General features: G+C 37.2%; 1 protein-coding gene across 1 annotated transcript in view; it reads left to right on the top strand.

The window, feature by feature from the left end:
• Positions 1-11,566, top strand: part of APBB1IP (amyloid beta precursor protein binding family B member 1 interacting protein) — a 99,241-nt gene that overhangs the window by 36,837 nt on the left and 50,838 nt on the right. The window contains exons 3-6 of the mRNA XM_023537172.1: positions 4,095-4,166; positions 5,010-5,097; positions 8,114-8,406; positions 10,874-10,951. Coding sequence (XP_023392940.1) covers positions 4,095-4,166; positions 5,010-5,097; positions 8,114-8,406; positions 10,874-10,951 — 531 coding nt within the window. The remainder of the gene's footprint in view (positions 1-4,094; positions 4,167-5,009; positions 5,098-8,113; positions 8,407-10,873; positions 10,952-11,566) is intronic.

The following is an 11,566-nucleotide window of genomic DNA, read 5'->3' as shown; positions in this document are numbered from 1 at the left end:
TCCAAATTGGACTAATAAGTGAATAATAACCATTAGCCAAGTTAGGGCACGTAGAAGAACACACCAGAGAGGGTATGTTGACGGAAATGCCTGTGGGGTATTGAATGGGCTGTTTTTAGGCAGGTTTTTTTTTTTTTTTTTTTTTTTTTTTTTTGAGGGTTGAGAATGAGAAGTTCTTCCTCCCCTGGCTCTGGATCCTGTAAATTGTGTAAAATACTGCTCTGTGTGAGATTTATGAGTGATTTATTTACTTATAATCAAATCAGGTTTTGTCTGCCAGAGAAGTTGGTATTTTGAAATAAAGTTGGGGTCAATCTTATGTTTAAACAGAAGGATGGCTTTGAAGGTGACTAATCAACCCTGTTCATGCTGTAACATTGGAATTTTTTTTTAATTAAGTTTATTGGGGTAACATTGGTTAATACAGTTATATAATTTTCAGGTTTACATTATCACTTGACATCTGTATATTCTATTGTGTGTTTACCACCCAAAGTTAGGCAGGTTATTCTGACAGAGAAATGAGGTCTTCTCTGATCCAGTTCAAAATCATGGCTGGAATTGCTAAGCCTCGTGGCAGTGAAACCTGGATCCAAACTGAATTAAATACGTGAAGTTAACTTTGCCATAGATACATATATATGTCCTGTTCAACACATGTATTTAGAAGACATTTTCTTCGAGCTTTCTTGAGATAAAAGTGACATATAACACTGTATACATTTGAGGCGAACAATGTAATGATGTGATATACGCATATATTGCGAAAATGACCACAATAAGTTTAGATGACACATCCATCACCTCACATAGTTACCATTTTTTGGTATGGATAGGTTTTTAAAATATGTATATGTGAAGTCTACATATAAAATTTATATATGTGGAAAAGAGAAACTATTTGAGGGTGAAGACTAAGGCTTAGAAATTTGAGCCTTGGGGAAATATCTAGTATTGGTAAAAATTTCCTTATCATTTAGGGAATCTAAGGCAGGATATCAGCCTCGATCTGCAGCCTCAACCACCCCCACCCCCCCACCCCCAAAAAGATCTATCTGATAAAGTTTTCTTTCACTCAATAGTTTGTTATTCTTCCCAGGACACAAAAGGAACTCAGAAATGACATACTCGCAAATGAGGTTAATTCCACCCAAAATGATGTGCATATGGCTTGTTTTGCAATCAGTTGCTTCACTAAGGCTGCTCCGCCCTGCTCTCTCAGGCTGTCAACCCAAATAACACTGAGCTCCCAGAGTGGGTGTTCTCTCTCTCTCTCTCTTTCCCCCTCCCTTCCTCTCTCCCTCCCTCTCTCTTTAATCCTGATTATGACCTCTGGAAAATACCACACGCACAAATGGACAAAACTCTATTTTCTCACACATACACATACCCGTGTGACTCTTTTGTTCTAGCCATTCCAAATATAAAGTTTTCTTATGGAGTGGAGGGAATAAGTATGTAAAATGATTGAATTTACAGATTAATACAAATTTATGTTAGTAATAGCCCTTAACGCAAATAAATGTCTCTTTTTTTTTTTGAGCAAAGATGCAACTTTCTGAAACCGTGGTTCATTCGGTAGCAGATCTACTTAAGACTTTAGATTTACAGCACAATTTTGATGTTGGCTCCTTTTAAATAACATATCAACAGACTCTCGGGGAAAGGACTGAAAGGGCAGGGGGAAAGATTTTTACCAGGTGACCCTAGGGAGGGTTCCAGCAGAGGTCATGAGGACTTGCCGTTGTGAGTTATTTCCATCGTAGGTGTGTGATTCACTGTGGCACGTCCTTAACCCCTTGTACATCAGTGGTGTGTATGGGCTGAAAAACTAAGGTCTTTGGGCTCAATGGTTTTTTCTGACTTGTGGTTGCCATGTTTCCTTTCGAGACCTTATTCTTCATCATTATAGCACTTTTCCAAATTTAATGATTTGGTTCCTATGAGTTCATTGTAACCCTGGCTGGCAGTTTTGAGGTCAGCACATGAATCTATTTTTTCCACTTTGAATGGACTACTTTTCTCTCATGAGAGATTAGAAATATGTTAACTCTCATGTCTTAACTTTTCCTGTTAATAATAATTCATCTGAAAGATTCCTTCATTTTGGCACATGATTGTATTATATAATATTCTAGTAAAAATAAAGTCACATGGGCCGTTCTGGGGATTTGTTGGTTTTTTTTGTTTTTTTTTTGTTTTTGCTGTTATTTCCTGTTATTAAAATAATGAATGAATCATCCATTATAAAATTTTGAACACTGGATTTTTTGAGGGGACAGTTTGTAAAACTATAGGTACTTTTTGGCGCAAATACTTTCTTTCCTCCATTTTGTGTGTTTCAGATACTTTGTAAGCAACTGGGAGGGGTTAAAACCACATGCGAATTGCTCCCAGCTTTGACTCCCCTGCCCAAACAGAGGCAGGGCCCACCCACAGCTCTCTTTCCTTCTGACTGAGAGGAACACTAAGCCTGACAATCCATGTAATATAGGATGAACATCTTCCATGTTTCTTCACTGATGCTGTGTTTAGTCCCCCTGGACCTCTTAGACCCGCACATATAGACCCATACCTGCAGTGTCTGCCTTACCTGTCACTTCCATACCTGAATGCTCTCCTGCCTAATTTGTGTGGTCTGACCCTGAGCATTTACCGAATGGCTTCCTTGGATTCAAACGCATGCCTCCCTGTCCCGTGTATATGCACACCTGATTCACTCAGGTGTGTCTGTTCCTTAGGAACATGCTGTCCCATTTTATCAGAGATCTCTCTCATTTTAACTGAAGTCCCCTTCCTGGCCAATCTAGTTTTGTAGCCACCCATACTCCTGCAAGATACCTCAACCATTAGAAGCCAGATAGAGTGTTCTGGAAAATAAACAATCATCACAGAGATGATAGTAGTATGGTTATAGTAAAAAAAAAAAAAATCTTTTAGAGCTATATACTGAAATGTTTATGGAAAAATATATTTGCTCTAAAATAGTTATTGGAGGAAGATACAGATATGATATTTAAATTTAAAAGATCAGTCATGAGTTGATAATTGTTCAAGCTGGATGTTGAGTACATGAAAATTGTGATAGTATTCTACTTTTGTATGTGTTTAAAAGTTTCCATATAAAATGATTCAAACACAAACACACACATACACACTCAAAAGTATTGTTTGGCTTAAATAATGCATGCTGATCCTCTACTCTCACCTGACTTCTTCGCTTGAACTATAATTAGCATTAATCTTCTAATGTTTTAGAACATTTGGGAGCCTTAGACATTATCTGCAGCTAACTCTTCATCTTACAGATGAACTAGTTGATTCTCTTTGACAAATAACACACTACTAAATAGCCGCTGCAGGAGAACTAGTAATGATGTCTCCTAATTTCCTAATCCAGCCTTGCCAAAAATTTCAGGAAGAATGCAGCTAGTTCTATATCTCGCAGGGTCTTTCCGCCCCAATGTATGGAAACGCTTTTCCTCTCTTGGACAATTGCTTCGCTTACCTGAGTCAAAGAAATGGTGTGATGTAAAATACAGTGTTTTTTTCCATCTCTTATCACTTGATTGTGTGGCCATTTTAGTTCTAAGTGTTTATCGCCCGAATGCTACATTCCAAACGAATGTACCAAAAGCTGCTATTTCAGAGAAATCTTTGTAAAGCAGGGCGTCATTCGGTAAAGATGCTTGCTCACTCCTGACATATCATTTCTAAGGTTTTAAGTGGAGGTGAAGTTCTACATTTCTCTGACACAATCGCCTGTGGCACAAGGCTTTCTCCTTTCTAATAAGGGTGTCCTGTGGTGAGGTGAGTTCCTGAGCAATGTCCACTTTGCCCAGTTACCTCAAAGAGACTAGTTTAGTCCGATTGTCACTCTGAGGCAGTCTCCAGGGTTTGGTTCGATCTAGAACCGAGCATATTGGAGAGAGGCCAAGCATGGAATTTCAGGCTGAAATGAACCTTTCTCTCCATAGTCTTCTCTTTTCGACTTACCCATGGATGGGGCTCTTGGAGAATAAAAGAGATGGGACAGTTATTCAGGGGTCAGGCTTTTATTAAGCTGTTTATATCTGGGTTTCTTTCTTTTTCAGATGGGGGAGTCAAATGATGACATAGACCAAATGTTCAGCAATTTGCTGGGAGAGATGGATCTTTTGACCCAGGTAAATTCCTCTTTTCAAGTTTCAAATTAGGAAAAAAACTGGGGTTACAGAATTTGATTTTAATATAATGAGAAGAGCTCTCTTTAAAAAAAAAAAAACTTAGAGATTGGCAATATTGTATATTCCTGATGTGTGACAGTGGTGGGGGAAAAAATAAAACTTTCTTTCTGATTATACTCTTTCGAGTTCAGTTAATTGAATAAATTGGTCACATATGCATCCTGTTATGCCAATTCTCATGCTCATCATTGTCAAATTTTAGCCAATAGAGAAATTTTCCCTAAGTAATTCCCTCCCACAACCATCGCCACTGAACAATTTCCCCTGTAGTCACCTTTACATAAAGATGAGCTAAAAAAAGTTACGTAATCTTTAGTAAAGATTCTCCACCAATTTTTGAGGAAATGCTACATTTTAAAGGACTAAATGGGAGTTTCTGTGGCCTCTTGATGACACTGTAAGAACATAGACCCCTCAAAGTAGTGTGTAAGCCACTCAGCCATAGGCTCCAGGTCTAAGAAAAAGCCACTGCCACCAAGACCAAGTTAACTCAGAAGTCACTCACTGTCAGGCTGACTGGAGCCCATGAAATTTTTTCTGTTTATGAAAATTATCCCATTCTCATCAATTCACCTGTTTTGTTTCAAGATGTATCTTAAGTTGTAATCCGTAGGGGAAGAAAAATCACAAAAATATTTTCAAGTGGGAAGGAATATTGTTTTTAAAGAACATATTAAGAGTGAAAATGTATAAGCAATAAACGACTTTTGACTTAATGATTAAATGTGCTGCAAAAATGTATGTATCACGATTAACGTTTGGGGCGGGGCTCTGTCTCCACAGAGTTTAGGAGTCGACACTCTCCCTCCCCCGGACCCCAAGCCTCCCAGAGCTGAATTTAACTTCAGTGTGGGTTTTAAGGATTTAAATGGTAAGAACGATCATTTCTTTCCTTAAGTAATTTGAAATCATAACGATAACCAACACCTGTATGGAACTACAATTTGAAAACAAAATATCAGGAACCTGGACATGATGATAAGTGTAATTTTTATAGTGCTGGATCTCAGATTGCATTTTTGTGTGTGTGGACCAAATTGAGAGGCCAAGGAGACACCTGTGCCCATAATGAAAGGGAATACTATCCTGCATTTGTGTAAAGTCTCGAAACAATCTATTTTTTTTTTAAGAAATAAAGAGAGTGTCTTATTTCTAAGCCCTTAGAATAATAAGAAATAGTAGTATAAGAAAATATTAATAGGAAATGTTTCTTCAAGGATAATGGTCAACGGTCCATTTCATAATGATTGCTAACATATGACCAAATGCTTCCTAATATAATATATTTTCGTTTATATATAATTAATATGTAATATGATATATTTGTTCTATTCGATAGTATTCTTCTTCCGGAGATCATCATGTTATTTTATTACCAAAAATCTCTCTTCATATTTAGTGCAGAGACAATCTTTAGCCCATGTGCTATTAAGATTACAATGAATCTTGAAGTCATCGCTTCCAAATTAATGAGAATTCATTGTAACTCTTGAAAAAGATTTTCCAAAGACTGGCAGTGCTTGCCAACAGAATGAAAGGCAAAATAATAGAGAAACCCAATGACAGAAATCCAGAGTCCCAAGTTTTATTTCCGTCACTCGCTGGGTTTCTTTGTTTCTATCATTTGCGGTAATTTTTTGATAAACACCTAAATGCCAATGCCTGTATCTTGACAAATTATAAGGCTTCCAATTTTCTCTTTTACCTGTTCTCTTTTCTATGTGCTATGTAAATTTATTATTCTGTTCCATCATTTCCATCATAACATTGAATGATGGGAACATTCACGAAGTTTCAAAAGAGCAATACACTTCCGTAAACTTATGACATTAATAGATACCATATCCTTGCACATCTGAACGAGGCAGATTTGCCTCATCATGCTCATAACAGCTGAAATCGATTCAATTAAAATTTAAATTTAATCTTTACTTCAGTTCGATTATAGTCACTTCAACTAATGCTTTCGAAGCACTTACTCAGTGCCTGATATCAAGAGAGTACTGAAGATGATAGGAACAAAGAAACCCAACAATATATAAACATAGTGATGCTAAAGTACAGTACCAAGAAACTTGTCATTAAGGAGACAAGAAGTGCACAGATGGCACAATTCAGGCACAGAACGAAACCATAGAAAAGTACTGATGTGTACCAAAAATTAAATTTGTTACGAATTAGATTGGGAATAGATTTTTTTACCATCCTCTCTTAAATACAATTACAATGAATTACACTCAAAATCATTCATAGAGTTAGTGACAAACTTCAGAACAGAATTCATTTCTATTTTGTTCCCTAATTCCTTACTAATCGATTCTATATTGATAAATTTAGCATTATAATTTGCTTTGGGAATTGTTAATGTAAATATTATTATGGGAATTTTATCCCTAAAATGTTTATAAAGGATTAAAATCATTTGCTTATATATCAATAGTCACAATGTAATTGATAACATTAGGAAACAATGAATATGCTTCCTTCGTTCTACATATATTTTCTCTGAAAACATTTTAAATTAACTTAATTTTATAAAGAAGTTATATGTAAAAATGGCTTAGAAGAAAATAAACCCTTTTTACACAGTTAGGAGATCTAAACTTTAATCCTAGCACTGTGCTCTAGAATTGTTATCAGTAATATAATATGTGACATGGTTTTTTATTATGATGATGTTTGGCAATAAATTATTTCACAAAGCTTTATGCTTATTTATGACTGAATAGGCTTCATTTCCACCCTCCCATTTTCTAATTCCAGTTCATTCTACACATAGTAGCCAGAATTCTCTTCCCTTCCAATCTGCCCACCCTTTGTTCATTAATTTGCCATCCACTGTCTGCTTGATCATCAAAACACTCTCACCAACACCACTCCTACACCATGCAGCCTAATCAGCTTTCAAGACCACACGCCTCATTTCCACGTCTTCTCACACATGAAGTAAACTCTAATGAGAACTATCCCCCCTTTACTCTCCTCACTCTGAAAATTTGTGTCCATCCTTTCTTTTAAAAGTTAACTTGCAGCTCACTGTCTTATGAAGTCTTTACTCTTTAATCACACACACAAAAATTATTTTTTACTCCTCAATTCTCTTAGTGCTTTATTTCCTCCTATTTTCCATTCCTTTTGTGTGTGTGTGTGTGAGAGTTCCTATAGTTGGGTGGTCTGCCTACAGAAGCTCTATCCTCACCCCCAAATCTCAAAGCATATTAAGCCCAGTTAGTTGGCACCTACTTTCTTCCAAATGTATTTATCAGCAGACTCTGCCCTCCAAAGGCCAGGAAAGAATTTTCTATTCGTTTCCAATATCTCCCCTCCCCTACTTTTCTAAAACGCTAAGATCTTCCACCAAAATATTCGAGAATTCCCTATTTAGGCAGCTAATCTTGGATTTAACTTTACAGCTATTCTGTGAGGTCCCTCAATGTAAGGAACACATTTTTCTCCTTTTCTTTTTTTGGGGAGGATGAATTTTTTTTTTTTCAGCTCTATTGAGGTATATATGACAAATCAAATTGTAATATATTTGAAGTGTACAACATGAGTTCATTAACACATCTGTCATCTCACATTTGTATCTTTTTGTGTGTGTGTGAGAACATTTAAGTTCTACTTCTTTAGAAAATTTCAATTGTACAATAGAGCGTTATCAACTGTAGTCACCAATTATACATTAGAGCCTCAGAATTTATTCATTTTACAACTGAAAGTTTGTACCCTTTTACCAATCTCTCCCAATTACTCCTTTATCTTACTGCCCCGCCCCCCATTCCCAGTTCCTGGCAACCAATATTCAAATATGACTCTTAAAAATAACCTTCTTTCATTTTTTCCTGTTACAAATCTGTTTTGATCGTTAATGTGATTTTCCCTATCAGAATCCTTAAATGCCCTGGAAGACCAAGATTTAGATGCGCTCATGGCAGATCTGGTAGCCGACATAAGTGAGGCTGAGCAGAGGACAATCCAGGCACAGAAAAAGTCTTCTCAGGATCAACATCTTCCAGCACCTCTGGAAGGATCAGATTTCAGTGGTGCAGCCTCTCTTGGTTATGGAGCAAATGCTGCTGAAACTAATATTAGCCCGTATGAGGATGATTTACCACCTCCACCAGCTGATCCTGTGTTAGACCTTCCTCTGCCACCGCCACCTCCTGAACCTCTCTCTCAGGTAAGTGGGTGGGGCCAGAGATGGCAGGACCCTTGACCTCTGTTGCTCATCATCTTTGACTTTCTTCAGAGTGAGAGTTACATTCATAAGTGTGGACTCCCAAAGCTCTGAGATATTAAAAACCAAGGATACTGAGTATGTTCATTGCAAAGGCAGAGTCCTCCAAAAACAAGATGCATAAGTGTATATAAAGAATATATTAGGGCCATATCGGGGAAATATTATTGCTTAGCTAAAATCTATATTTGTATGCAGCACACCCTGATAATACTCAGCTTTAGGAGGGTAATGTTTTATCAACTCAATATGAACTGTGGAACTGATTTATACATGTCTGTGTCTGTGGTCCTAGCCCAGTACATGAAGAGTAGAAGGCATTCCTTACTTCTGAGTTGAACTAAGTGGAATTTTGCTGAATTTGGCAGCCTTGTTCAATAAGGCAAAAATATATCACTCGTAACATCATAGTTGGACCGGGGTGTTGCAGGGCAGGTCATTATTTGGGATGTTAACTTACAGGATGTATCTCATAAAAGGAAAAAGAGAACTTTCAGATTTTTCTTAGAGTAAGCCACTTTAAAATATTTTAGAATAAGAACCTAGCTTCATTTCCTGTGGCCTCCACGTTTGTTGTACTGTATGATGATGGTCATTATCCACAAACATGCCCTTAGCAACCCTGGAAGTTCCCACAATGCCTGTTGAATGAACAGGTATTAAATATAAATCAAATGTTAAATCGTACTCATTGCTCTATTGTGTATTTATTTTCAAAAGGTTATTTGAAAATTGGTGACCCATATAGAGAAGAGGGTCTTTATTTTCCGGCCTGACTGAGCTATAATTGCCATATAATATTGTGTAAGTTTAAAGTGTACAGCATGATGATTTGATACACATATATTGTGAAATGATTATCGCGATAAGGCTGGTTAACAACCCCATCACCTCACATAATTATCCTTTTTAATGTGCATTTGGTGAAAACATCAAAGATCCACTCTTTTAGCAACTTTCATGCATATAATACAGTATTGCTAGCTAGAGTCACCCTGCTATACATTAGGTCCCCAGAACTCATTCTCCATAAAACTGAAAGTTTGTACCCATCGACCAACATCTCCCCACTTCCCTCACCCCACAAGCCCTGGCAACCACTATTCTACTCTCTGTTTCTATGAATTTAGCTTTTTTAGATTTTACGTATAAGTGAGATTATACAGTATTTGTCTTTCTCTGTCTGACTTATTTCACATAACATAATGCCCTCAGGGTTTATCCCTGTTGTCACAAATGGCAGGATTTCCTCCTTTCTCGTGACTGAGTAATGTTCCATTGGATATATATGTACCACATTTTCTCTATCCATTCATCCATCAGTGGACACAGATTGTTTCATGTCTTGGCTGTTGTGCCTAATGCTACAATGAATACGGGGGTGCAGATCGCATCAAAATAGTGATGTTATTTCCTTTGGATATATATCCAGCAGTCGGATTGCTGGATCTTTTGGTAGTTCTGGCTTTAATTTTTTCGAGGAACTTCCATATTGTTTTCCATAGTGGCTGCAACAATTTACATTCCCACCAACAGTGCACAAGGGTCCCCTTTACTTCACTTCCTTGCCAACACTAATTATCTCGTGTTTTGTTTTTTGGTTTTGGGTTTTGGTTTTTGTTTTTGGTAACAGCCATTCTAATGAGCAGAAGCTCTTAATGTAGGGTTTGTGAAGATTTCAGAGAGGGCATGATTTCTTTGTGGCTCAAAAAAAATTTAAGAACCACTGGCATACGAAGATGCGTGTCTACTTTTAAGTAATTAGAACATAACCAGAACAGCTCGTTTCCTCATCCTTATAAATATAGGTAGGAGAGCCTTGATAATCCTATTCTCAGAATAAGAAAATCAAAAAGTGTAGGGCTCATAAAAAATTTAACTCTTTTCTCTGCCTGCTCGTGTGTGCTTGTTGGTGTTTCTTGATGGATTACAAGTTCAAGTTTGAGGGTCTCAACTTGTGGAGAGTCGTGGTCCCCTTTAGGAATCTAATGATAAGTAGGAGTCCCAGAAAATGCCTACTGATCCAAAAAAAATGCATAGAATTTCAGGAAGTGCTCAAATTTTTTGAGATCTGCCTATGGATTCCTCATGTCAGATCCCAGTTTTGAGACAAGCAGAGATTTTTGTAGACTCAATATGTGAAGCGCTGTTAGCATTATCGTTTCATCTTTTAAGTTACTAATCTTAAGATATAAAGAGTGACTGCCTTCTGTATCTCTGGGTTGAAGATTTTTGTTATAGTCACTTAAATTCTCAAAATCGGTCATGTGGAATCTGGTGTCCTATAACACCGTGTTTTGCTACAGCAAAGTAACTAAGACACTAGTGATGACATGGTAGTATCCTTTTTTTTTTTTTTACTTGCTGGTATTCTTTAATTGACTGTATCGAATATCTTGCCATTTTACAGGAAGAAGAAGAAGCCCAAGCGAAGGCTGATAAAATTAAGATGGCATTGGAAAAACTAAAGGAGGCCAAGGTCAAGAAGGTAAAATATGAATCGTTTTGCACAACAAAGCTGAATGAATGACGTTTTAGTGTGCTTAATGATTAAAACATTAAAATTGCAAGTGCTGCTTTCCAAATAGTTGTAATTTTTCAGAAGAAAGATAAACTATATAGTTATTCTTTCTATGACATCAGTTAGCTCATTTGTCATTAATAAATAGGGGACCTATATTAGTATAAATGTAGAAGAGTTCAAGTCTCTATATCCAGGGCTCCCTCCCACCCAAGATGCCCTCTCTGGTTCTGCTCAGCAATTAGTTATTAGCAGGTGGCACCACCTTCTGGGCCCACCTTTACTGGGTCAGAGCTCAGCTTCTACTGGCCTCGCCTGCATCCCAGCATTTCTGTGATTGCTTTTGTGCATTTTTGATATCCCCTGAGGCAGGCTTCAGCCCTGCCGCCTGCCCTGGATGTCCAAGTTATCCTCCAAAGTCCCAAATGTTATTTAGCTAGTGCTCTGGTTTCAAAGTCAGTTAGGTTTGAGTTATTGTCCCTTAACCTGCTTTCCCAATAAGCCTGTAATTTTATTGTGCATTTTTCGTAGAGCATAGGTTTTTCAAGAACACATACACTGTGTTATAACAGAAACACTCGC

Source organism: Pteropus vampyrus, unplaced genomic scaffold (genome assembly GCF_000151845.1).
Source record: "Pteropus vampyrus isolate Shadow unplaced genomic scaffold, Pvam_2.0 Scaffold180, whole genome shotgun sequence".
In the NCBI taxonomy this organism is placed as follows: domain Eukaryota; kingdom Metazoa; phylum Chordata; class Mammalia; order Chiroptera; family Pteropodidae; genus Pteropus; species Pteropus vampyrus.
This window is presented reverse-complemented; position numbering and strand designations above follow the sequence as displayed.